At 44.3% G+C, this 27080-nt stretch overlaps 1 protein-coding gene across 1 annotated transcript in view; it reads right to left on the bottom strand.

Annotated features, from left to right (window-relative positions):
* Positions 1 to 27080, bottom strand: part of GPR158 (G protein-coupled receptor 158) — a 309748-nt gene that overhangs the window by 31991 nt on the left and 250677 nt on the right. The window contains exon 6 of the mRNA XM_040352535.1: positions 15314 to 15423. Coding sequence (XP_040208469.1) covers positions 15314 to 15423 — 110 coding nt within the window. The remainder of the gene's footprint in view (positions 1 to 15313; positions 15424 to 27080) is intronic.

Here is a 27080-nt window from a genome sequence, read left to right as displayed (position 1 = left end):
TAAGGGATTTTTTGCCCACTTTTATTGACGGAAAAGCAAAACAAGTCCATCCAGGATTGCCCACGCAGGGGTTTCAACTTCACAGTAACAATCACAAACAGAAAAATACCAAACCACCTGGCTCTTTTTTTTTTAACAAACCATCTGGCTCTTTAGCAGCACTGCTGCTCAGGCTTTATGCTTTGGTCCTCTTGGCCATATAACATAGTTTTTGTACCTCAGTTAGCACTCTTTTCCGGGAACCATGAATGCCAACATGTACTCTGACATACTGAAGCACATGATCCCCTCCCTTTGGAGACTGGTCCACAGGGCAGTATTTCAACATGATAACGACCCCAAAAACAACTTCAAGATGTCCACTGCCTTCCTAAAGAAGCTGAGGATAAAGGTGATGGACTGGCCAAGCATGTCTTCAGACCTAAACCATATTGAGCATCTGTGGGGCATCCTCAAATTAAAGGTGGAGGAGCGCAAGGTCTCTAACATCACCAACTCCGTGATGTCGTCATGGAGGAGTGGAGGAGGACTCCAGTGGCAACCTGTGAAGCTCTGGTGAACTCCATTCCCAAGAGGGTTAGGGCAGTTTATTTAATAATGCCGATTATATATATATATATATATATATATATATATATATATATATATATATATATATATATATATATATATATATAAATAATGATATTAGTTTAGTTATAGCCTTGTTAACCACAACTTGAGTATGAATCATCAGGTTGCCTCCAGGACAGTACCAGGCAACTTCAAGTCGCCTCTAGGACAGGAAGCTTTCCAATGGCCAATCAAACAACAATCAGCTCTGTGGGAGGGAGGGGGAGGGAGAGGTTTGCCTGAGAAATGTATGTTATCTTCCTGGAAAGTTGCTTCAGTTAAGACAGTGATCAGACTTCTGAGGCAACTTCCATTGAAATCAATGGGTACAAGTTGCCTACAAGTCGGAATGAAGTAGTACAGGAACCTTTTCTGAAGTCGGAGCGACTTCAGTAGTGTACATTAAGACGGCTCCATTCACTTCCATTCATTTTCTCAACCGTGCAACTTGGGACGACTTGGGGAGACTTCAAGTCGGATCCCAGGTCGCCCCTGTGTGAACCAGCTCTTAGGTGAAGTTGTTGTTTAATTCATTCAATGCACTAAAAGCTCATGTTGGACTAAAATACAGTTCATATTAGCGCTAAAGCATTTTCTACATTATCTACTGTTCAAAGCTTGCATACTGTGTCAGCTGCTTTTACATTTATTAATTCATAATTTTTTCTCTGATTTTATTTTATATGATCCCAGCACAACAAAATTGTGTCTTTTATAGTGCTGGAAAATTATGGTGGCTACACAAAATATTGAAACTTTGGCCTAATTTGGACATTTTCACTTAGAGGTGTACTCACTTTTGTTGCCCGCTGTCATGGACCTTGAGATATTAAAGTGTTTCTACTTGACATATGTTACACAGGAGAGGGACATTCAATGCAAGGCTTTTGAAATGCTAAGTGGAACCAGCTTGCGAAATACCTTTTATTGTGTTCTGCAGGTTAAGAGCGGGTGTCGGAGTCAGGCCGTCTAGCTGGAACCAGGTTATTGTGTACATTGATTACCCCCTGGGGCTTCTGTCTCAATACACAAGTCTTTCTATCCAAGCTATTGGACCAATCCCTGTTGACAATTTCAAGTCCTCATTTGCATGGTCAAGGGGGACCTGAGTGAAGACTGGATATACTTTACAATTGACCAATAGGAAAGCGGTTGTTGGGAGTGGGATGTTCCAAAATTCTGTATAAAAGTGTGCTGTGTACTTGAAATAAAGAGTCCTGCTTGAACTTACATACAGCCTGCCTGGTGTTTGTTCTTAATGGGTCTGAATGGCACATAGCTGTAGTTCGGACCCCGGAACCTTGGATGACGGGACCATCAGACGCTGCAATCTGCAAGCTGACTCACTGGTAGCAGAGGAGTGTCGGGAGAGCAGGACCTGGGCGAGCAAGGATCTCGTCACATTGGTTGGCAGCGGTGGGATTTGCTCTCCAGTTACTGGGACAACTCCAAACCACCACCATGAATGACCAGCTATGCAGCCTGGAGGAGAACCATGCTAAAAGACTTGCTTGAGAGCCGTGGAGGGACCGGTGGGAAGAACAAGGCCACCCTGATCATTGCGCTAGCCGAGATGGATCAGAGGGATGGTGATGCAGGACCCCGGTCAGTTGAAGACTTGTTCCAGCAGCGAGTTCAACAGCGGTTGGCATTATATGGTGCGAACCCATCAGAGACCGCCATACAGAATACCATTAGAGACCTCCAGCGGCAGGATGAGAGAGAACGAGAGCGACAACAGAGAGAACGAGAGCGGCAACAGGAGCTGAGAATTGCAGAAATACGGCGATCGGTGACAACGCCTAAAGAAGCAGCACCAAATGAAAGAAGAGGAGAGGTACAGATATCAGTAACCATGGAAGAGGAATTCAGAAGGAGGTTGCGAGAGAAGCAGATACAGCGCAGAGGACCAGTATCAGAGGAGGTCCTGCTTGGATGGTCTGATTCGATCCGCTGCGAACTCTGGAAAGAAGCGCTAGCCCGCGAGCAGCGACACCAGGGAAAAGCTCTCCCCTCCATCCATGTAAGGTACTGGTCACAGTATGAAGTACGGATGCTGTTATTGGGGGAACAACCAAAGCAGGAGTGGACAGCAGAGTTAAGCAGGCTGATCCGGGAAGAGATGCGGTTGGACGAGAGCTACAGAGCCCTCCGGTGGTATGTAGTCCAAGAGTGCCCGTGGTCAGCGGATGACAGCCCCACGGAAGGCTTTGACTATGATGGCCTGGGATTGTTGTATTGGAGGATGTCCAGGGATCCCAACTTTGGGAGCGATCGGGAGTGGCGTTGGGAGGAAATAATGGAGCACAGAGAGCGAAGACTGAATGTCCCGGAAGTGCACTGGTTACAGGAAGATTTGGAATTCCTGGCCGCTCAAGAATGGGAACTGGAAATCACCTACAAACAGCTGCTAGACTCCGCTCAGCAGCAGGGTGAGGTTCCCTTTACCTGGGACTATGAGGAAATATCAGCTGACAGTGATGAAATCCTGGCTGATGAATCAGCAGTGGAAAATCGGGAGCTTGCCATTCCCAAAGCTGAAGTGCTGACCGCACGGCCGAGCTCTGCTAACCTCTGCTCAGTACCCATAGCATCTTCTGGGTTCCATGGACAGGAGATGGTGAACCTCTATCCCCAGACACCAGTTGTAGAGACAGGGGATTTGATAGACTTTTCTGCTGAGGAAGAACAACCTGGGGAGCCTCCAGCAGAAGAGCTGGTATCAGGGCCAAACTTCACTGTGCTCTGCCCAGCACCAAGGGCAGTATTTGTGGAGTTACAAGGAACTTCCCCAGCTGAAGCGCTGGTCACAGGACAGAGGGATCAAGACCTCTGCCCCACCCCCGTGGCAGTTCCGGAGGCTCAGGGTGAGAAGATGGCAATCACTCCCCAGCCACAGATTACAGAATGTATGGACTGTTCAGAGGATGTTATGGATTATGCACCCCCAGCAGAAGTGCTGGCAACAGGGCAGAATGCTAGCCATCTCTGCCCAGCACTGGGACCAACTGTGGAGTTCCAGGGAGCCGGGGCGGTTGGCCCCCCTCCCCAGCAACAAGCTGAGGTAGTAAAGCTGTTACTCCCAGCTGAATCACTGGCAGCAGGGCAGGATGCTACTGGCTGCTGCACACAACTACAGCTTGAGCGGATATCGGTGGATGGGACTGTGGTCCCCACTCACAGCAACCCAGCGGAAGAGCTGGCAACAGAGCAGAGTGCCCCGGGCCTCTGCTCTCAACTAACAGAAGAGGGGGTTCCTGTGGTAGTGGATGGGACTCCGATCTCCACAGACACAACCCCAGAAAATGGTGCGGCACTGAGACAGGAGGATGTCGGCTTTGCTTTGCAAGCACCGGGGGATTTTTACCTAGCATCAGTGGATGGGACTGCAGTCTCCACTGGTATACCCCAGGAATGGTGGCCAGTTGGCCCAGATTCCCAATGGCATGATGAACTGAGCCCAGCCACCCTGTCTTCTCTCCAGCGGCTGAAAGGACTCCAGGGAGAAGGGCCAGTCCAGGCCTCTCCCCAGCGGCAGGCGTGTTCTCTGAGAGAGGCAGAGATTGGCTGGGTGAGTAATGCTCTCTTTGGGACAAGGTATCTGGGGTACTGGGTGGGTACCGAAATTGGGGTCTCTCCCAGTGTTAGTCTCCTGCCAAAGGGGGAGATGTGTGACAGACCTAGCCGGGACAGGGGCTTTTGGAGAGGACTGAATGTGAGCCTCTTGCCGTCCGATTATGGGCCAGGACCTCAAAACAGGAAGGCAGATGGGTCATCCCAGCACAGTCCTGGAACTTTAAGACTACTTTTCCAACATCCTCGAGTTGACTCGTTTGGGTCCCACTGCGGCTGTTGGACTGGTTCCCAGGGGAAGTAATGTCATGGACCTTGAGATATTAAAGTGTTTCTACTTGACATATGTTACACAGGAGAGGGACATTCAATGCAAGGCTTTTGAAATGCTAAGTGGAACCAGCTTGCGAAATACCTTTTATTGTGTTCTGCAGGTTAAGAGCGGGTGTCGGAGTCAGGCCGTCTAGCTGGAACCAGGTTATTGTGTACATTGATTACCCCCTGGGGCTTCTGTCTCAATACACAAGTCTTTCTATCCAAGCTATTGGACCAATCCCTGTTGACAATTTCAAGTCCTCATTTGCATGGTCAAGGGGGACCTGAGTGAAGACTGGATATACTTTACAATTGACCAATAGGAAAGCGGTTGTTGGGAGTGGGATGTTCCAAAATTCTGTATAAAAGTGTGCTGTGTACTTGAAATAAAGAGTCCTGCTTGAACTTACATACAGCCTGCCTGGTGTTTGTTCTTAATGGGTCTGAATGGCACATAGCTGTAGTTCGGACCCCGGAACCTTGGATGACGGGACCATCAGACGCTGCAATCTGCAAGCTGACTCACTGGTAGCAGAGGAGTGTCGGGAGAGCAGGACCTGGGCGAGCAAGGATCTCGTCACACCCGCGGTTTAGAAATTAATGGCTGTGTGTTGAGTTATTTTGAGGGGACAACAAATTTACACTGTTATACAAGCTGTACACTCACTACTTTACATTGTAGCAAAGTGTAATTTCTTCAGTGTTGTCACATGAAAAGATCTAATAAAATATTTACAAACATTTTAGAGGTGTACTCACTCTTGTGAGATATATATATATATATATATATATATATATATATATATATCTCACAAGAGTGAGTACACCTCTAAAAATGTTGTAAATATTTTATTAGATCTATATATACATACACACACAGTATATATTTTTATTTATTTTTACATAAAAAAAATTTTTTAGGGCATATATGTTAAAAATCTATGGCATGAATATGTTAGATAAGAGCACTACATTGGTTTGGCTTTTTAATATACAATGTTTTCATTTCTAAAATAAAATGGACCTTGCACCTCAGACAAGACAGGCAGGCTACATTGAGTAAGTGGAGGAACTTTTTTTTTAAACCTAATTGTGATTTTGATGGAGTATCAAGCATTGTGATCTATATAAATACATGTAAAAATGTTTCACATTAATATTTTGCTCATAAAAGAGCTTTATTATGGAAATCCCTCTACAGACTAAACGTAAACGATAGCATTAACCACTCTACTACCGGCCGCCGTCAATTGACGGCTGCACAGTAGTTCAATTGTTCTGACAGGACGTCATATGATGTCCTCGTCTTTTAAAGTCGCTAAGGGGCGCACGCACCCGCCGCGTTACTGGGAACACAATGCGCGTGGCCAGTAACTGAGCAGGACCATGGATCTCTGTGTGTAAACACAGAGATCCACATCCTGTCGGGGAGAGGAGACCGATGCTGTGTCCCTTGTACATAGGGACACAGATCGGTCACCTCCCCAGTCAGTCCCCTCCCCCTACAGTTAGAATCACTCACTAGGCTACACATTTAACCCCTTCCTCGCCCCCTTGTGTTAACTCCTTCCCTGCCAGTCACATTTTTACAGTAAACAGTGCATATTTATAGCACTGTTCACTGTATAAATGTGAATGGTCCCAAAAATGTGTCAAAAGTGTCCGAAGTGTGTCCGCTATAATGTCGCAGTCCCAATAAAAATCGCAGCCCGCCCCCATTCCTAGTAAAAAAATAATAATAAAAAAAAAATAACTATGTCCCCCATTTTGTAGGCGCTATAACTTTTGCGCAAACCAGTCACTATACGCTTATTGCGATTTTTTATTTTTTTTATTTTTTTACCAAAAATATGTAGAAGGGTACTTATCTGCCTAAACTGAGATTTTTTTTTTTTAAATGTGATATTTATTATAGCAAAAAGTAAAAAATACTGGGGCAGATCCACAGAGAGAGTACGCTGGCGTACTTTCAAATTACCCGCGTCGTATCTTTAGTTTGAATCCTCAAACCAAGATACGACGGCATCTGGGTTTGATCCGACAGGCGTACGGCTTCGTACGCCTTCGGATCTTAGATGCAATACTTCGGCGTCCGCTGGGTGGAGTTTGCGTCGTTTTCCGCGTCGGGTATGCAAATTAGCTATCTCTGACGATCCACGAACGTACGCGCGGCCGTCGCATTCTTTTACGTCGTCTCTAGTCGGCTTTTTCCGGCGTATAGTTAAAGCTGGTGTTTTGCGGCGTATAGTTAGACTTGCCATGTTAAGTATGGCCGTCATTCCCGCGTTTTATTTGACTCGGCCCCGACCCCAGCTCTCGTGTCACTGGATTTGATTGACAGCAGCGGGAGTCAATGGCTCCTGCTGCTATCAATCTATCCAATGAGGACTCGAGACAGGGGCTGGAGCTGCTGTGCTCGTCCACGTCTATGGAAGGATCGGGTTCAGGTAAGTAAAAGGGGTGCTCAGGGGGGCTGCTGCACTACAGAAGGTTTTTCACCGTAATGCATAGAATGCAATACAGAGAATAGGGCCGGGTACACACGGACAAACATGTATGGTGAAAGCGGTCCGTCGGACCGTTTTCACCATACATGTCTGCCAGAGGGCTTCTGTACGATGGTTGTACACACCATCGTACAGAAGTCCGCGCGTAAACAATACGCGGGGCGTGTCCGCGGTGTCGCCGCGTCGATGACGCGGTGTCGCCGCGACAATGACGCGGCGACGTGGGCGGCCCGCCTTTAAAATGCTTCCACGCATGCGTCGAAGTCATTCGACGCATGCGAGGGACGGCGGGCGCCTGGACATGTACGGTAGGTCTGTACTGACGACCGTACATGTCCGAGCGGGCTGAATTCCAGCGGGCTGTTTTAAAACAAGTCCAGGAATATTTGTCCGCTGGGAAAAGGCCCGGCGGGCAAATGTTTGCTGGAATTCAGCCCGCTCGCGCCCACACACGAGCAAACATGTCTGCTGAAACTGGCCTGCGGGCCAGTTTCAGCAGACATGTTTGCTCGTGAGTATGGGGCCTTAGAGGTGGTGTTGCTTTCTAGTTCCTTTTCTATTTGAATTTCGGATAGAATAAATTTGAAATCCAATAGAATAGAAAAAATAGATAGCATAGAATTGAAAATAAAAGATTAGAATGGAATAAAATAGAAAATATGTAACCATCTTCCAGAATTCTAATTTCGAATAGAATACATTTGAATAAAATAGAAAATAAAAGAATAGAAAAATAATAGAATTGAAAATTAAATAGAAAAGAACAGAATAGAAAAAAACAATAGAATAGAATAGAAAAAAATATAAAAATATAAGACCACTTTGCAAAATTCGAATTGCAAACAGAATAAATTCAAATTCAAATAGAGCAGAAAATAATAAAATAGAAAATAAAAGAATTGAATAGAAAATAAAAGAATAGAATAAAAAAGAATAGAAAAACAATAGAAAAGAATGGAATAGAAAGAATATAACCATCTTCCAAAATTACAATTTTGAATAGAATAAATTTGATTTAGAATGGATTTCAAATTAATTAGAATTTTCAGAATTTGATCGAATTGAGTTTGAATAAACAAAACAAATTGTGAAAACGAATTAAAGTAATTAAACAAATTTAACTAAACTAATTTATGTAAATAATGAATCGACTCAAACTCGAATAAACAAAACAAATTCCGAAAACAATTAAATTAAGCAAACTAATTTAATAAAACTAATTTGTGTAAATAGCAAATCGAAACAAAACAAATTTTTTCGTTCTGCACATGTTTAGGATTTAAGATTCTCAGCATTCCCAAAATCTCACCATAATGATCGTGATGTCACCTTCACCTATATTCTTTCTATTTCATTCTTTTCTATTGTTTTTTTCTAGTCTTTTCTATTCTTTTATTTTCTATTCTATTCTTTTCTGCTCTATTTGAATTTGAATTTATTCTGTTTGAAATTCAAATTTTACAACGTGGTCATATATTTTTTTCTATTCTGTTCTATTGTTTCTTTCTATTCTGTTCATTATTATGTTCATTTTCAATTCTATTCTTTTCTAATCTATTTTTTTCTATTGTATACAAATTCAAATATATTCTATTCAAAATTAGAATTCTGAAAGATGGTTATCTTTTTCTATTTTATTCAATTATATTCTTTTATTTTCAATTCTATCTATTTTTTTCTATTCTATTGGAATTGGAATTTACTCTATCCAAAATTCAAATTTCAGGGTGTAAGAGTTCTTAAACTTTTTTCCACAGTTGTTTTGTAAAAGTGTAATGCAGCCATTTACATTTCTTACTATTTAAGAGAAGGACCTTGTATTTGGGTCAGCAGTCTGTGCTTTCCTACCAGCAACCAGTCAGTACCACCTTTATCTGTTCTAACTTGCCCTAGTAAGAGAAAGAGGCAGATTGGTTGCTGCAGAGAAATACAGAGGGCCAGATTCACAGAAAAGGAACTATCTGCTGATACTCCGGCGTACTTTCAAATTTGCCACATCGTATCTTAATTTGTAATTCACAAACAAGATACGACGGCATATGGCTAAGATCCGACAGGCGTACGGCTTCGTACGCCTTCGGATCTTAGAATGCAATACTTCGGCCGCGTCGTTTTCCAGCGTTGGGTATGCAAATTAGCCATTTACGGCGATCCACGAAGGTACGCGCGTTCGTCGCATTCTTTTACGTCGTTTTTTCCCGTCGTAAAGTTAAGTGTGCTATTTAGATGTCCATGTTAAAGTATGGCCGTCGTTCCCGCGTCGAATTTTAAATTTTTTTTTTGCGTAAGTATGTTACGCACGTCGCCGTTCAAAAAACACGTTGGGGTGCCGTAATTTCGCACAAAGCACGGCGGGAAATTTCCAAACGGAGCATGCGCAGATCGTTTGGCGCGGGAACGCGCCTAATTTAAATGGTACACGCCCCATTTGAATTAGGCGGGCTTGCGCCGGACGGCTTTACGCTACGCCGCCGAAAGTTTACACGCAAGTGCTTTTTGAATCAAGCACTTACGCTGGAATCTTGCGGCAGCGTAACATAAACGGGATACAATACGCCGCCGCAAATCTACATGAATCTGGCCCAGAATGTTTTTGTATTTTATATATGAGCCCCCTTATTAACGAAGATGTTTTACAATCACGATGCCCTTTCCTAGAAGTCAGCAGCTACCTGCTAGAAGAATGTAGTAATGAGTTAGTGTAGTTTCATCCCTTTGCAGTAAAGGTAATGCTATTTTACTTTCATCTAGTGAAGCCTTATTACACCAATATGACACATTGCGCTGATTTCCCAGAAGTGACTTGCAATGGGATATTGATTTACTTCATTCCCACACACACAGACTATATATAGATATTTTTACCATTTTGCTGGAACGTCTTATGATGAAATTTAATAAATGATTTTAGTCTCACCAACAGCCTAAAAATATCTCCCTTTTGCAGATATGCAAAGTATAGAATCTTCCATGTTAAAGATTACTGTATCTATTTTAATAGACCTGTTCAATGTTATTTGGCATTAGAATATAATTACATATACTGTACATTCTCTTTATCGGTTAGCCGTTCATAGTCTTTAGACTTTATAGGGCTTGCTTCACTAAAGATTGATAAATGAAGCAGTTCCATGCAGAAAATGTTTCACATGGGACCTCTTTTAAGTATTTGCATGATTCATCTTTGCCAGGCAAACTTATTTTCATGCACCGATGAATGCGAAATAAGTCATAGCGCAGACAACTTACCATTAACATCGGATTACTACTCATGTTGGGTTAAATTGAATAGGAAGAGATGGTGGGGGAGATTCAGATAGAGATACGACGGCGTATCTCCTGATACGCCGTCGTATCTCTGAGATCCGACGGTCGGATCTATGCGACTGATTCATAAGAATCAGTTACGCATAGATCTCCCTTAGATCCGACAGGTGTAAGTGACTTACACCGTCGGATCTTAGGCTGCAATCTCCCGCCGGCCGCTAGGTGGCGCTTCCATTTGTATACGCGACAAATATGCAAATGAGGAGATCCACCGATTCAGAAACGAACGCCCGCCCGTCGCTTTTTTTTACGTCGTTTGCGTTCGGCTTTTTCCCCTGGCGCAAGTTTCGAGTTAAGTGCTTTCTGAATACTGCACTAGCCTCTCAAATTTGCGCCGGCGGATCGTAAATCAGATAGATTACGCGGATCTAAAGATCCGCTAATCTATCTGAATCTAGCCCGGTGAGTTCTAAGATGTCCTCAGTGCTGATCGCATTACAGACTGGTTCATTTTAGCAATCACTTTTTTGACAATAAAATGTCATTTAAAGGGGTTGTAAAGGTACAATTTTTTTCCTAAATAGCTTCCTTCACCTTAGTGCAGTCCTCCTTCACTCACCTCATCCTTCCATTTTGCTTTTAAATGTCCTTATTTCTTCTGAGAAATCCTCACTTCCTGTTCTTCTGTCTGTAACTCCACACAGTAATGCGAGGCTTTCTCCCTGGTGTGGAGTGTCGTGCTCGCCCCCTCCCTTGGACTACAGGAGAGTCAGGACGCTCTCTACGTGTCAGATAGAGAAAGTAGGTGTGTGTTCGTGGGCGTCCTGACACTCCTGTAGTCCAAGGGCGAGCACAACACTCCACACCAGGGAGAAAGCCTCGCATTACTGTGTGGAGTTATAGACAGAAGAACAGGAAGTGAGGATTTCTCAGAAGAAATAAGGACATTTAAAAGCAAAATGGAAGGATGAGGTAAGTGAAGGAGGACTGCACTAAAGTAAAGGAAGCTATTTAGGGAAAAAAAATTGTTTAGATGTTAAATTTTAAAAGCAGCAGCAAACCTGCTGAACTTACATGGTTGCTAATGTGACAGAACACCTCTGATTTTCACATTTAACATGTAAACAGTCCTTCGGATTTACAAATATTGGCCCAGATTCAAGAAGCAATTGTGCCTGTGTAACCATAGGTTACACGGCGCAATTGCTTACTTGCTCCGGCGTAGCGAATGCTCCTGATTCAGGAACATCGCTACGCCGACTGCAGCCTAAAATCTGCGTGGCATAAGGCTCTTATGCCACGCAGATTTTAGGCTGCATTCTAGCGATGACCGCTAGGGGGCGCTCCCATTGTGATCTGTGTATAGTATGCAAATTGCATACTAACACCGATTCACAACGTTGCGTTGCGTTGAGTTTATATGACTACTCTATCTACCTTTAGGTGATCCCTGAAAACATTACTTTCTCCATTTGCTCATCCCCATCAGTTATTATGTTTTGTGTCTCTTGCCCCTCTCTTTTAAATTGTAAGCTCTACAGCAAGGCCTTCTGATTCCTTGTGTATTGAATTGTATTGTAACTGTACAGTCTCCATTTTGTACAGCGCTACACTAAGGCCTCGTACACACGATAGGTTAACCAGAGGACAACGGTCTGATGGACCGTTCTCATCGGTCCAAACCGATCGCGTGTAGGCCCCATAGGTTATTTAACCATAGGTTAAAAAAAAGCCAACTTGCTTAAATTTAACCTATGGATTCCTAACCGATGGGAAAAAAACGATCGTTAGTAGGCACAACCATCGGTTAAAAATCCATGCATGCTCAGAATCAAGTCGACGCATGCTTGGAAGCATTGAACTTCATTTTTTTCAGCACGTCGTTGTGTTTTACGTCACCGCGTTCTGACACGATCGTTTTTTTTAACCGATGGTGTGTAGGCACGACGGACCCTCAGTCAGCTTCATCGGTTAACCTATTCTCATGGACTGATCGTGTGTACAGGGCATTACTGTTGGCACTATATAAGATTATGCAAACCTTGACTTTACTGTAAAGGCTGAGCTTGGTCCCAACCCTTCCCAGGCTTCCCTATATGTCAGCTGGGCTGACCATTATATAAAAAAAAAAAAAGCTTGAAAGAACTGCTTAGGTGGCTGGGTGTAACAGACAAAACTTGACATTTACTGTAAAACTTTGCATATATCTTTATCTACAAAACTCCATAGAAAGACATATAATTGGATGTATTTTTGCTACCTCTAATTATCTATATGAGTTAGAATTCACCAGGTTTGCTTTAAATCAGGCACGTTATGTATCTGGTCAATGCAAACTCAGCGTGATGAAAAAAACACAGGTAAGGATTACCTTTAGTTTAAAGCAAATGTCAAAATAATCAGAAGATGAAGAGACATTTGTATAGTTGAATAAGGTCGTTTTAGAAGGTGATAGAGATGGGCCAAGATAAATTTCACAGGAAAAGTTGTGATTTGCACATACACTATATTACCAAAAGTATTGGGACAACTGCCTTTACACACACATGAACTTTAATGGTATCCCAGTCTTGGATGTTGAACACAAGGCCTGGCTCGCAGTCTTCGCTCTAATTCATCCCAAAGGTGTTCTATCGGGTTAAGGTCAGAACTCTGAGCAGACAAGTCATGTTCCTCCACCCCAAACTCGCTCATCCATGTCTTTATGGACCTTTCTTTGTGCACTGGTCCAAATCATTTGGTGGAGGGGGGATTATGGTGTGGGCTTTTTTTTTCAGGGGTTGGGCTTGACCCCTTAGTTCCAGTGAATGGAACTCTTAAGGCGTCAACATATCAAGACATTTTTGGACAGTTTCATGCTCCCAACTTTGACTGAGTTTGGGGTGGAGGAACTTGACTGGCCTGCACACAGTCCTGACTTAAACCTGATAGAACACCTTTGGGATGAATTAGAGAGGAGACTGTGAGCCAGACCTTCTCATTCAAAATCAGTGCCTGACCTCACAAATGCGCTTTTGGAAGAATGGTCAAACATTCCCATAGACACTTCTAAACCTTGTGGACAGCCTTCCCAGAAGAGTTGAAGCTGTTATAGCTGCACAGGGTGGGCCGACTCATTATTGAACCCTACAGGCTAAGACTGGGATGCCATTAAAGTTCATCTGTGTCCCAAAAAATGCACGTGTCCCAATACTTTTGATAATATAGTGTATGTATTTCTCATCATATGCTCATATAGTTACATAGTTAATCTGGATAAAAAAATACATAAGTCTATCCAGTTTAACAGTGCAAATTATCTGGATTAATAGATATTGGAAGTCCAGACTGCATACTTTATGGTTCTAGAGATCTGAGATCAGCAGTGAGGGTGCTGTCATGACACCAGCAATATCAAACAATAGATTAGGGTTGTCCCGATACTGATACTAGTATCGGTACCGATACTGAGCATTTCCACGAGTACTTCACCCGATCCTTTTTTTTTCACCCGAGAGCGGGCTGAGGGGGGGCGGAGAGGGGACTGAGAGCAGACAGAGAGCGGACTGAGAGGGGGAGGAGAGGAGGCATAGAGCGAGCAGGGAGCAGAGCAGTCGGGAATGTAAAACATGTCACTAATGGAGGGGAGGAGAGCTGCTGCCGCTGCCGCCGTCTAGTGGATCAGCGCTTGGTGAACATAACAGCTTTCATTTGAATAGCTTTGTGTTCCCCGCCGCGCGTTGTCATATATAGCCCCTCCCCCTTGTCCAGGCACTTTGTTAGACAGATCACCCATCCCAGGATTGGACGGGTGATCTGTCTATGAAAGTGCCCGGACAAGGGGGTGGGGCTATATATGACGACGTGCAGTGGGGAACACACAGCTATTGAAATTAAAGCTGTTATGTTCCCCGCGCGCTAATCAACTAGACAGTGGCGGGGAGGGGGGGGGCTTTCTCTTTGCCACTGGAGACCTACACAAAGCTGTATTTGGGGACACATGGCTGCATTTGGGGACATGGCTGCATTTGGGGACACAAGGCTGCATTTGGGGACATGGATGCATTTGGGGACACAAGACTGCATTTGGGGACACAAGACTGCATTTGGGGACATGGCTGCATTTGGGACACAAGGCTGCATTTGGGGATACATGGCTGCTTTTGGGGACACATGGCTGCATTTGGGGACACATGGACACATTTTAAAAAAAAGTATTGGTAATCCGTATCGGCGAGTACATGAAAAAAGTATCGGTACTTGTTCCTGGTCCTAAAAAAGTGGTATCGGGACAACCCTACAATAGATGTAATATTTAATCTGACTTTATTGTAAAGCCCCCAATAGAAGCAACCATAATGTTTTCAGGGCCATGAAGGGACACCTTCGTCGGACAGACAATGGGGTTGAGTTACTAAAGGTAATTAGGCTACAGGCATACCCCACTTTTAGGTACGCAAAAGGGTTTATTTACTAAAGCTGGAAAGTGCAAAATAGGGCTCATTTCTGCACAGAAACCAATGAGCTTCTAACCCCAGCTTGTTCAATTAAGCCTGGTAATAAAACCTGGAAGCTCATTGTTTTTTATGCAGAAGTGAGCCTAATTTTGCGCTTTCCAGCTTTAGTAAATAAACCCCATTGTGTACTTAAAAGTGGGGTATGCCTGTATTTACTTTGCAAGGGAGCTTTTCAGCTCTGTGACCCTATCACGGGACAATGGCAGCGATCGGGTCCACGGGTCCTGCGGGCACGGTCACGTTCCCACGACTGTGCATATTAAAGGGGACGTACCTGTACGCCAATATGCGCAGCCGTGCTAATTCTGCCGACGTACATCGGCATGCGGCAGTCGACAAGTGGTTAAAACTCAGTCAACTTTAGCTAAGTTATTTTCCAAAATGCAATTGCAAGGCTTTTTGATTTAAAACAGCCAATTTAGCTTGTAAATATATGCAGAAACTTGGCTCAGTGCAATTCATACCCGCTGACATCAATGCACACCATGCTTTACATCACACTTGATTTTATTATTACACAAAGTAAGAACAAAAGGTGTATACCTGTACAGCTTGAGTGTTACGGTCCCATAGACTGTAGCATAGCCCAGCAGCCGAACCCATCTGAGCAATATGCATCGGAATGTGCTTGGTTCAAAGTATAAGATCACAACCTGTTACAGACAAAAGACCCAGATCAATCAAGAGAAACTGTTACACTATCATACCATTATATTTCTAGTCACTTCATAGATAGATAATGTTTGAGTCAGGCATAGAATGCCCAAAGAATTATGATGATTGTGAAGTGCCATAACCAATACCAACCAATCAACTGTCACCTTTACGGTTTAGATTACAGGGGTAGGCAACCTTGGCACTCCATCTGTGGTGAAACTACAAATCCCAACATGCCTCTACCTCTAGGAGTCATGCCTGTGATTGTCAGGGTCTTGCAATGCCTCATGGGACTTGTAGTTTCAAAATAGCTGGAGGGCCAAGGTTGTCTACCCCTGGTTTAGAACAATCAAAATAATTAGTCATATTCACCTATTACTATGTATTACTATGCAAAAGCTTCGATTCACAATGCTGCATTGGTTATTTTATATAGTATGTGTTCATATTTTGGTTTTACCAGACAGTTTAAGGCCCTGTTCACCCTGTATAAGAAACGTGAGTTTAGGGTTCATTTTTGCCACTCCCCCAACACCTAGCATATTAGTCTACAATGAATAATATGGACAGGGACAGTGGACAGAGCAGTTCACATTTGAAAAACATTTATTATTTTTTTATCGCTTTACGTTGCTGTACGGGAAAAATTAAGCTACTTATTGGGTGTTGGAGGAGTTTGTTAACTCCTTCCATTCAAATCTATGGTAGTGCACTGTAAACGCACCTATAGCATTTCTAAAATATCAGTGAGGTGGAAAAAAAAAATGTCACCATTATTTAAAAAAATCTTTCAGAGGGCCTATGGGATGCTTTTTATATACAGTAGGTGACCGCGATATTGTGTCAATCTCGCTCCCTTTTTTATGAGATTGACCACCTACGAGCCCCGTCGCGGGAGCCAGCGATGGGCCGGCTCGCAGCGATGAGAAAAAGCTGACATAGAAGCGACGGGGATCCAACTTGGATTTCCGCCAATTCTAGCCACAGCGTTTGGTATAAATCATGAGGGTGAACTTCACGCCAAATTTGAAATAAAAAAACAGCATGGGTTCCCCCCCAGGAGAATACCAGGCCCTTAGGTCTTGTATGGATTGTAAAGAGAACCCCAACGTCGAAAAAACGGCGTGGGGGTTCCCCCACAATCCATACCAGACCCGTATATGAGCACGCCGCACGTCAGGAAAGGAGTGGGGACGAGCAAGCGCGCCCCTCCTGAGCGGTACCAGGCCGCATGCCCCCAAAGCACCCTGTCCCCATGTTGATAAGGACAGGGCCTCTTGCCGACAACCCTGGCCGTTGGTTGTCGGGGTCTGCGGGCAGGGGGCTTATCGGAATCTGGGAGCCCCCTTTAATAAGGGGGCCCCCGGATACCAGCCCCCCACCCTAGGTGAATGAGTATGGGGTACATTACCACCCACCCATTCACCTGGAGGAAAAGTGTCAATAAAATAAACACACAACACAGGCTTTTAAAATAATTTATTAGTCAGTCCTGGGGGTCTTCTCCGCTCTCCGGGAGTCTTCTCTGGTCTCTGGATGGTCTTCTTCCATCTTCTCCGCTCTCCGGTGTTGTCTCGGCGCTCCCCGGTTCTTCTCCCGCTCGCTCTCCGGTGCCTTCTCTCCCAGCATGCTCCGTGGGTCCCGGAGCATGCTGGGACTGTGACGTCATAAGAGGCCTATATAAATCACTGCGCACCGCACACCCGGAATTACAGCGGGAGAGAGCGTTGAGTCAACATCGGAAGAAAAGAAGAAGGCAGAAGGCGGCAAAGAAGACCGGGCTGGGCCACCGCTAGTAAGAGAGCTTCAAAGAAGATAGCGGCCAGCCCCAAAGAAGGCACCGGAAAGCGAGCGGGCGATAAACCGGGGAGCACCAAGACGACACCGGAGAGCGGAGAACACGGAAGAAGACCCCCGGAGAGCGGAGAAGACCCCATACTCATTCACCTAGGGTGAGGGGCCAGTATCTGGGGGCCCCCTTATTAAAGGGGGCTCCCAGATTCCGATAAGCCCCCCGCCCGCAGACCCCGACAACCAAGGCCAGGGTTATCGGGAAGAGGCCCTGTCCTTATCAACATGGGGACAGGGTGCTTTGGGGTGGGGGGCCGCAGGGCGCCCCCCTGCTTCAGAGCACCAACCCCCCTATGTTGAGGGCATGCGGCCTGGTACGGCTCAGGAGGGGGGGGGGGCTCGCTCGTCCCTACTCCTTTCCTGACCGGCGTTCTCGGATACAGGTCTGGAATGGATTGTGGGGGAACCTCCTTACAATCCATACCAGACCTAAGGGCCTGGTATGCTCCTGGGGGGAACCCATGCCAGTTTTTTATTTAAAATTTGGCATGGAGTTCCCCCTCATGATTCATACCAAACGCTGCGGCTAGAATTGGCGGGATTCCAAGTCGGATCCCCGTTGCTTCTATGTTGTGCTCGCTGGAATGTGCTTTTCCTATTCCGAGGGTGCGAGATGTCGGCACCCTGTCGCCGAGAATCAGCGCGATGCCGTTGTGCTGGAAACACATTCTTGCAGACAGGTACTGTATGATATGGAAGTAAAAAAGGAATTACCGCGCTAAAAAACAAGCAGAAAAAACTTACTAAAAAAGCTGCAACAACAGAGTGTCATACATTACACAATATAAATAGAAACAGAGGGAAAAAGAAGTTGCGCTGATGATTAATTAATCTAAACAAGGATTGATATATGTGAAAATTAAACCAGTGGACCCAAATTAATGGGAAGCTGTATGAAATAGTCTCAATATGTCCGCACCAAATAAAGTTCATATGAAGGTGAACAAATATTAAAAGGCAGATGAAACAGCCACCACCACGATGTGATAAAGATTGGAGGCTTACCCCAAGGCAAGCAGTAAATGCTTGCGGCTGCAAACCCCAGCCAGGGCCTTTAAACGATCCTCACGAGGGGGAGGGGGGGGGAGAGAAGGATGTTGAACCCCCAACCGAGTCCACCGAAGAATTGTAGCATCCCATCCACCTGTTGCACACAGGTGGATGGGATGCTACAATTCTTCTGATTGGAGGATTTCCAGTGATTGTCACTATATCCCAGGACCCTTAAAGGCCCAGGCTAGGGTTTTAGCCACATGCTGACTATTTCTTAAAACTCTGGTAAGCCTCCGATTTATAGGGTGTCGGTGATGGTGGTTCTCAAGTCACTATTTTATGTGTTTGTTCCATGATATACTTCACCATTGAGTGTTTCTCTTTGTAACACGGTACAACTAATCGTGGACTCGGTTGGGGGTTCAACATCCTTCTCTCCCCCCCCCTCCCCCTCGTGAGGATCGTTTAAAGGCCCTGGCTGGGGTTTGCAGCCGCAAGCATTTACTGCTTGCCTTGGGGTAAGCCTCCAATCTTTATCACATCGTGGTGGTGGCTGTTTCATCTGCCTTTTAATATTTGTTCACCTTCATATGAACTTTATTTGGTGCGGACATATTGAGACTATTTCATACAGCTTCCCATTAATTTGGGTCCACTGGTTTAATTTTCACATATATCAATCCTTGTTTAGATTAATTAATCATCAGCGCAACTTCTTTTTCCCTCAGGTACTGTATGATATAGGTGCATTGGTTAGCATTAGTGTCAGTGTTAGAATTTTTTTAGCCTTAGTGCTTAGTGAGTTTTCATCTCCATTACGCCTACAAGATGCCAAGATGCACAAAAATGCGTGTTACAAATGCTCATGAGTATTTTCAGTGCCCTATTCCAGAAAATAATACAATACAGTACAACAACTTCAAAGGACCAAAAAAAAAAAAACTTATTCTGATAGGAAGAGGGAGTGTCGCGATGATGTAAAGGAGAGACCTGCCGCACCTCCCATCCTCCCAATCAATGATGTTAACGGCGGGCAGGCGAGAGTCGGCAGAGAGGAGAGAACACTCAAGGCAACTATTTATCGAGGCTGCAGGCCACATAGGGCTGCTACTGGGTCCGGATTCGGCCCGTGGGCCACCATTTAGTGATGCCTGATATATATCTTGTATATATATGTCCAGATAACCAGGCGGGCTGTTCAAAACCGATTGGCCTCTGGGCCGGACTTTGGACATGCCTGATTTAAAGTGATACTAAAATCTTGATTTTTTTGGTTTAAAAATAACAAACATGCTATAAATACCTGCTCTGTGTAGTGGTTTTGCACAGAGCAGCCCAAATCCTCCTCCTCTCGGGCCCCTCCTCGACATTTCTGGCCCCTCCCTCCTGCTGAGACCTCCCACAACAAACAACTTGCTATGGGGGCACCCAAGCCAAGCTGCAGCTCTGTGTATCCATTCAGACACGGAGCTGCAGTTCGGCCTTGCCCCCTCTTTTTTGTTCATTGCCTAACTGAACTTGATTGACAGCAGTGGGAGTCAATCACCCAATCAGGAGGGAGAGTCCTGGACGCCGGATGGCCGAAACACTCGTGGACATCGCTGGACAGAGATGGGCTCTGGTAAGTATTAGGGGGGAGCAAGGGGGGGCTGCTACACACAGAAGACTTTTTTATCTTAATGCATAGAATGCATTAAGATAAAAACCCTTCTGACTTTACAACCACTTTAAGCTTAGGCTTGTGTAGATGAGCAATTGCAGTTTGCTTTAAGGTGCATCTCACTTGCATTTGTCATTGGTTTGAGATGCTCCTGAATTCAATCTGGTTTCTTATTCATGTGTAGTTGACCTCTTTCCGAGCTTCATTTGATATCCTCCCAAGCTGCTGATATGATAATGATATTATAATGATAATAGCAGACACCTTGTGGTCCCTGCTCTTAAAGTGTAACTAAACCCAGGACAAAAATTTGGAAGCTGTCTTTGTGTTACACATTATTAGCGAAAAGCAAAACATTTTGTGAAATACACATGAATGTATTTCTCATCTGCATAATACACAAACTCCAATCATTTGGCATACAGTATGCTGCATTTCTACTGGTAATAAGGAAAAAAAATACAGTGCAGGCAGTCCCTGAGTTGCATAAACCTCAAAATATAACAGCTTGGCAATTCTTTCCCAGTACTTTTTCTTAAAATAACTTTGTTGCAGGAAAAATATTAAGGCAGAACTTTTTGTTTGGGTGTAATTAGTCCATCGGTTAAAAATCCATGCATGCTCAGAATAAAGTCGACGCATGCTCCGAAGCATTGAACTTAATTTTTCTCAGCACGTCGTAGTGTTTTACATCACCGCGTTCTGACACAAACGGATTTTTAACTGATGGTGTGTAGGCAAAACTGATGAAAAAATCCATCGGTCCATTTTCATCGGATGAACCGATCGTGTGTACGTGGCATAAGAGAAGGGTGAATCTAGGGTAACCACTATCTGTGTAAAATCAACCATGGGTGTGGCAGTGGCTACATAGACAGGAAGGCAAATAAATGGCAATGCCCAATGTGATACTAACACACAGGGGTCAAGTCCTGGGGAAAAAAGTGTGGGAACTCCCACCCAAGATCCACTCAGCCACCAAAAAAAAAAAAAATGATACGCTCATATGCATAATTACTAAACCGCATGTTTGTTTTTTTTGATCCACTGTACCTTAGTAATCCTTTATGTTACTGGTCGCTTCCTGTATATGGATTCATCGGGTAGTGTGCGGGTATACTTGCGAAAGCAAGTTCTTTCTAAATCCCACGATAACTCGCGGCAGACCTCCGATATGTCTCCTGGGAAAAATGACAAAAGCCCCCAGGAGACATTGCGGCATCGAGGAAGTGACGGAATACCCGCACACTACCTGATGAATCCATATACAGGAAGCGGCCAGTAACATAAAGGATTACTAAGGTTCGCCTGCCCCTGACAGTGACTCGAGCTGGGCATCGCCGCTTAGTGAAGGATTGGCTTGGGCAGCTCGGCTGCTCTTGGCTGCTCTAGTCCTGCAAAGGGAACTGCGTTCCTGCTGTGAAAAAAGTGCAGGAACTCCGTTCCCACGCGTTCCCGCGGGACTTGAGCCCTGCTAACACAGGGAAAAAAGCTAATCTCCTGAAACAGGTCACAGAGAGCATAAAAAAAACTTGACAAAGGATCTAACCCTTATCCTTTCTATACAAAGATACAAAAATGTTCTGGGTGGACACCCTTCTATGGCAGCAGTGGTGAAGCACAGGGTAAAGTAAGTACAGGATTATCATGCATGATAAGTGTAGCCTGGTCCTAAACTGGGGCTACTATGTAAATTGTACAACTAGACTGAGTTATGAATACTTATACTTTCTCCTGCCAGCCCAGTAGGAGGTCCATGGCTACTGACACATGCTGGGAGAGGATATAAATATTTGGGGTGGGCCATGTGCTTGCTCTCTTGCCTGAGGCTGAGACCTGAGAAGGTGCTGCTGAAGGAAGATCTGTGCTTAGGCCCAAAAGCCTATTTAGGGCCTACATACACTGAGGTGGTCCTGAGGCCGTCCTGCCCGGTGTGGAGGAAACCAAGCCAAGGCGAGAACATCCAGGGGAGGCCCCTTGCTGAAGAGAGCCATGATGAAAGCTGGTCTCTCAGAAGGGCCTGGTGACTCTCTTGGAGGGTGCACCAGAATCTGTAGCTATGCCTGCAGTGGTTGGCTTAAAGGTACTAAACCTGTATAGCTTCACTTTGTTCTGGATCTGAAAATCTGCTTGCAGTGTTGCTGGGTCGGCTTAAAGGTTGTCAAACTGTCTAAAGCTGTACTTTGTTTTGGATACCAGGAATCTTTAAGCGATCTGCTGTGGTATCTGAGACCCCCAACCCTCTCTTTTTCTACTTCCTTTTCAGTTCAACATTAAAACTTTGGAGGACCAAAAGGATTATAGGACCAAAAGTGACTAGCGCTTAATTTCTGCTCCAAGCTTTCCGTAGCCGTGGACTCAGCCCTGGAGTAATTACTAGCTAGCTACCTGCCTCTGGAGGTGTCATTCTGCTTTTAGGGTACCAGGGGGGCACTACATATAAAACTAACCTGTTATATTACCCATCATGGACAAAGTACAGGTTCACTTTACAACAGAAAATAATTTATACAATTGCTTGTTTGTACACTTATTTATCTTAGTTTTTATTGCCTTATGGTGACTGATCACTAAATAACTTTTTCAACACTGTTCATTTGCACCTGTGTTTAATTGATATTAAACCGGGCATTTAATTATTCACTAACGACCTTCTTGCTATAAAATCCAAAAATTATTCTCAGTGGAGCTTTCCGGGAACAAGACAGACTAAATAAAATGTAAAACACATAGGATTCTGCAAGCAAGGAGAGGGCTGGCAAAGGAATCAAAGAGATGAGTGATAAAGGAAGTGTTGCCCTCCTGAAACCATTTGGTTGGTTCCAGCAAAATGTACTCTTCCCTAGAGGTGCCAAGCATTGAGAGACTATCCTTTGAAACATAAATCAAAGCCACGAGCCACTTAAGTCCCATGATAATAGTATGTGCGGGCTACTAATGATTTTTAGAAGGAAGAACTGGGGTAGTGATTTTGTTATGAAAACAACAACAAATATAAAATTCAGGTAAATCAGATCTTAAAGGGTCACTAAAGGAAAAACATTTTTTTGCTGAAATGACTGTTTACAGGGTATAGAGACATAAAAGTTAACTGATTCCTTTTAAAAATGATTAAAAATTGAATTTAATCTATCATATAATGTGCCTCTAGTTTCACGTTCGGTTTTAAAGATGCATACATGAATTTCCGGGTGAGAGGTGAGTCGGGAAGACTCACAGAACAAAAACAACAAATCCAGGGCAGTGTTTTGTTTTTAAAATGAATCTGATTGGTTCTGAGGAGTTTTAGACACACAGTAATGACAGCTTAGACCACCGTGAAAATCTCCCAGTACGATGGTTATAAGGAAACAGGCAACCAGGAAGTGTGGAGATCACAGCAGAATTACAGCTACTTCAAAGCAAAAACGAACAATGAGGACATGAAACCAGTACTGCAGTAAGGTAAAGGAAGCTATTTAGCTAAAAAAAAAAAATCCTTTAGTGACCCTTTAACTATCTTGCATAGGTGAAAGATCTTTTTGAATATTCAGCATCCGACACTTACTAGTTTATCAGATGCCTGTTTTACTCATCCTGTCACTAGTGTGTCCCCGATGTTGCAGGTACATATTAATAATACAGGAGGGGCTGGGTGGAATTAAAGCATGCAATGAGGGGTGCAAGCATCCACTACAACTAAAAATTATGGATGCTGAAGGTTCTACCAGACAAGGTAGAAGATAGCTCTTCAATAGAGAACATATTCCATTCACTGGGTGTGCAACTGCTAAATAGTAGTAATGTTCTTTTACAGAGTTGCTTAACCACTTGGTGGCGTGCACTGTGATCACGAGTCACTGAGACTCGGGTGATCACAGATCTGAGTAAGGGGCTGAACCTGGCAACCATGTGCAAGGGACATCGGTCCCGAAGAGGAAGGAGGCACATCTGCCTCATCTGTGCCCACAATTACTGCCTGCCAGTGCCCACCAGTGCTACCTATCAATGCCCACTAGTGCCACCTATCAAAGCCCACGAGTGCCACCTATCAATGCACACCAGTGGTGCCCATCATTGCCACCTATCAGTGTAACCTACCAGTGCTGATCAATGCCCATCATTGCCACCCATCAGTGCCTACCACTGCAACCTATCACTGCCACCTATTAGCACCACTTCTCAGTTCCCACCAGTGCCACCCATCAGTGTCACACTCAGTGCCCACCAGTGTCACCTATCAGTGCCCACCAGTGCCGCCTATAAGTGCCCACCAGTGCCGCCTATCAGTGCCCACCCTTGCTGCCTTATCGGTGCCCATCCATGCAGCTCATCAGTGCAGCCCACTTGGAAGTCGCCTTGTAAGTCGCTCCAAGTCGCGCTGTGGTGCGCGCTTAGGTCGTGTACAGGTCGCCTCGCATAGTCACTGCCAGAGTCATGTCGCCCCTGTGTGAACTGGCTCTAAAGGAAAATACCCATTAAAAGGCTGGTGTCAAAAGTATATTGGAAGTGGTGACATTACCCCCTCTGTGACAGTGCTCATTATCCATTGGAGAAAGTTTCCATCACTTCCCGTACTGAAGTAAAGGGAAAGATGACCAACAGCAATAAAAACCCTGACAGCTTCAAAACATTCCTAACTTTATTCTAAATTATAATGAATAAAATATTTAGGTTTAAAATGGGCTTTAAGCTGAATATGTTCACATGTATAGCTAAAAAGAAACATTACATAAATGGGTGCACCATACCTTAAAATAATGTTGCTGTAATAAATAGATAAAAACAAAAAAGAGAGTAAAAATGTGGCATTTGGTGTATTAGCACTATGTGGTGCGCTGACAGTTTGCATTAACATCAGTTAATGAAACTGTAAATTAATTTGGACATATCTGCAGCTCTGGTAATTTTACTTTTGTTACTGTTTTTTTTTTAACACATCTGCTGTGCTCCAGACATTCGCTAGACAATTTTCTATATTGGATATTCTGCCGTAGGGTTGCAGTCATGATCTTCATGAGAACTGTCTACAAGGCTGCTGCAGGCCTCATGCACAGTGGATGCATTTTTGCTAATCCCTGCACAGAAGTTCCACATGTTATGAGATGCCCAGCTGTGCTTCTGGTACGACATTCAAAAACTTGAATGCTCCACGGGTCTTAAAGCCGGTGTAAGTGGAGCAAGGTATCTTATCTTTCCTGAATGTCCCTCCATTAAAAAAAAAATGCCTATTATTTTTTAGATTTATACACTACCATTTATTTGGATAACGAGGGGTTGTAAAGGTACAATTTTTTTTCCTAACCACTTAAGACCCGGACCTTTAGGCAGCTAAAGGACCCGGCCAGTTTTTGCGATTCGGCACTGCGTCGCTTTAACTGACAATTGCGCAGTCGTGCAATGTGGCTCCCAAACAAAATTGGCGTCCTTTTTTTCCCACAAATAAAGCTTTCTTTTGGTGGTATTTGATCACCTCTGCGGTTTTTATTTTTTGCGCTATAAACAAAAATAGAGCGACAATTTTGAAAAAAATTCAATATTTTTTACTTTTTTCTATAATAAATATCCCCAAAAATATATAAAACATTATTTTTTTTCCTCAGTTTAGGCCAATACGTATTCTTCTACCTATTTTTGATAAAGAAAATCACAATAAGCGTATATCGATTGGTTTGCGCAAAATGTATAGCGTTTACAAAAAAGGGGATAGTTTTATTGCATTTTTATTAATTATTTTTTTATTACTACTATTGGCGGCGATCAGCGATTTTTTTCGTGACTGCGACATTATGGCAGACACTTCGGACAATTTTGACACATTGTTGGGACCATTATCATTTTCACAGCAAAAAATGCATTTAAAATGCATTGTTTACTGTGAAAATGCCAGTTGCAGTTTGGGAGTTAACCACAAGGGGGCGCTGATGGGGTTATGTGTGACCTCATTTGTGTTTCTAACTGTAGGGGGGTGTGGCTGTAGGTGTGACATCATCGATTGTGGTTCCCTATAAAAGGGAACACATGATCGATGACAGCGCCACAGTGAAGAACGGGGAAGCTGTGTTTACACATAGCTCTCCCCGTTCTTTAACCCCCGGGGACCGATCGCGGGACTCCAGCAGCGATCGGGGTCCGCGAGTCCCACGGCCACGGAGCTTCGGACCGGGTCGCGTGCCACGTACATGTACGAGGATGTGCCCAGCCGAAAGAGGCTTCTTATCACGATCGGAGATGCAGCGCGTCAGACTGACACACCGAACTCGCGATCGACGTGCTGCGCGCCCCCGCGGGCTGCGCAGACATGTTATCCTGCTGGATGGGCGGGAAGTGGTTAATAGACATGCAATATGGTCTAAAAAGTTACTCTGTCCCTTTAAGATTCTTGTTGGCAATAGGCAGGTTTTTTTTTTCTCAGAGAGTAGGTGCAGGAACTCTTTATTTTCAATTATCCCCTTGTCTCCACCCCTACCAACATCCGAACCTCGTTCTTTGGTTCCATCCCCTACCCACCTCCCAGAACCGCCCCTTTCAGAGAGTATAGAACCAAGTAACATTAAGTAATTTGTACAAAATTTGTAAACGATAACAAGAAAAGCAGTAAAATAGATCCCCTGCAGCTGGCAAAAAGAGACCACCCCAGCAACAATAGATTCCCTAGGCAACAATGCACCACCTGCAACAAAATACCCCTAGCAACAATAGACCCTGGAAGCAAAAACAGATCCAGCAGCCAGCAACAACAGACCCCCCCTCAATAGTAGATCTATCTTAGCAACAACTTACCCCCAGCAACAATAGGCCCCCCACCAGCAATAATAGACCTCCCCCTCTGGCAAGAATAGATCCCTCTATTGACAATTCATTCCCAGCAGCCAGCTTTAATAGATCCTGTAGCACACTCCCGCACCCCTTGCCATTACATACATTCAGTGCTGGAGGTGTCAGAATTGTGTTCCCCCACGTCCTCCCTGAAAAAAAGCCCTAGCAATAGGCATAGTGCTGCAGGACCATCAAGAGAAAATAAGGAAGCCTTTCATGATTTATTAAACCCAAAATATAAAAGGTAGTGCACTTACATCAATATAAGACCATAGAGCTCAAAACTGAAAATGAAGCCACCATTATGCTCTCCAGCATGCCTTCCACCGAAGCGACGTCACCAGACTGATC

The sequence above is a fragment of the Rana temporaria genome, chromosome 5 (assembly GCF_905171775.1).
Source record: "Rana temporaria chromosome 5, aRanTem1.1, whole genome shotgun sequence".
NCBI classification, from domain to species: Eukaryota; Metazoa; Chordata; class Amphibia; order Anura; family Ranidae; genus Rana; species Rana temporaria.
Note: the sequence above shows the minus strand (reverse complement) of the source record. Positions and strands in the feature narration are given on the sequence as shown.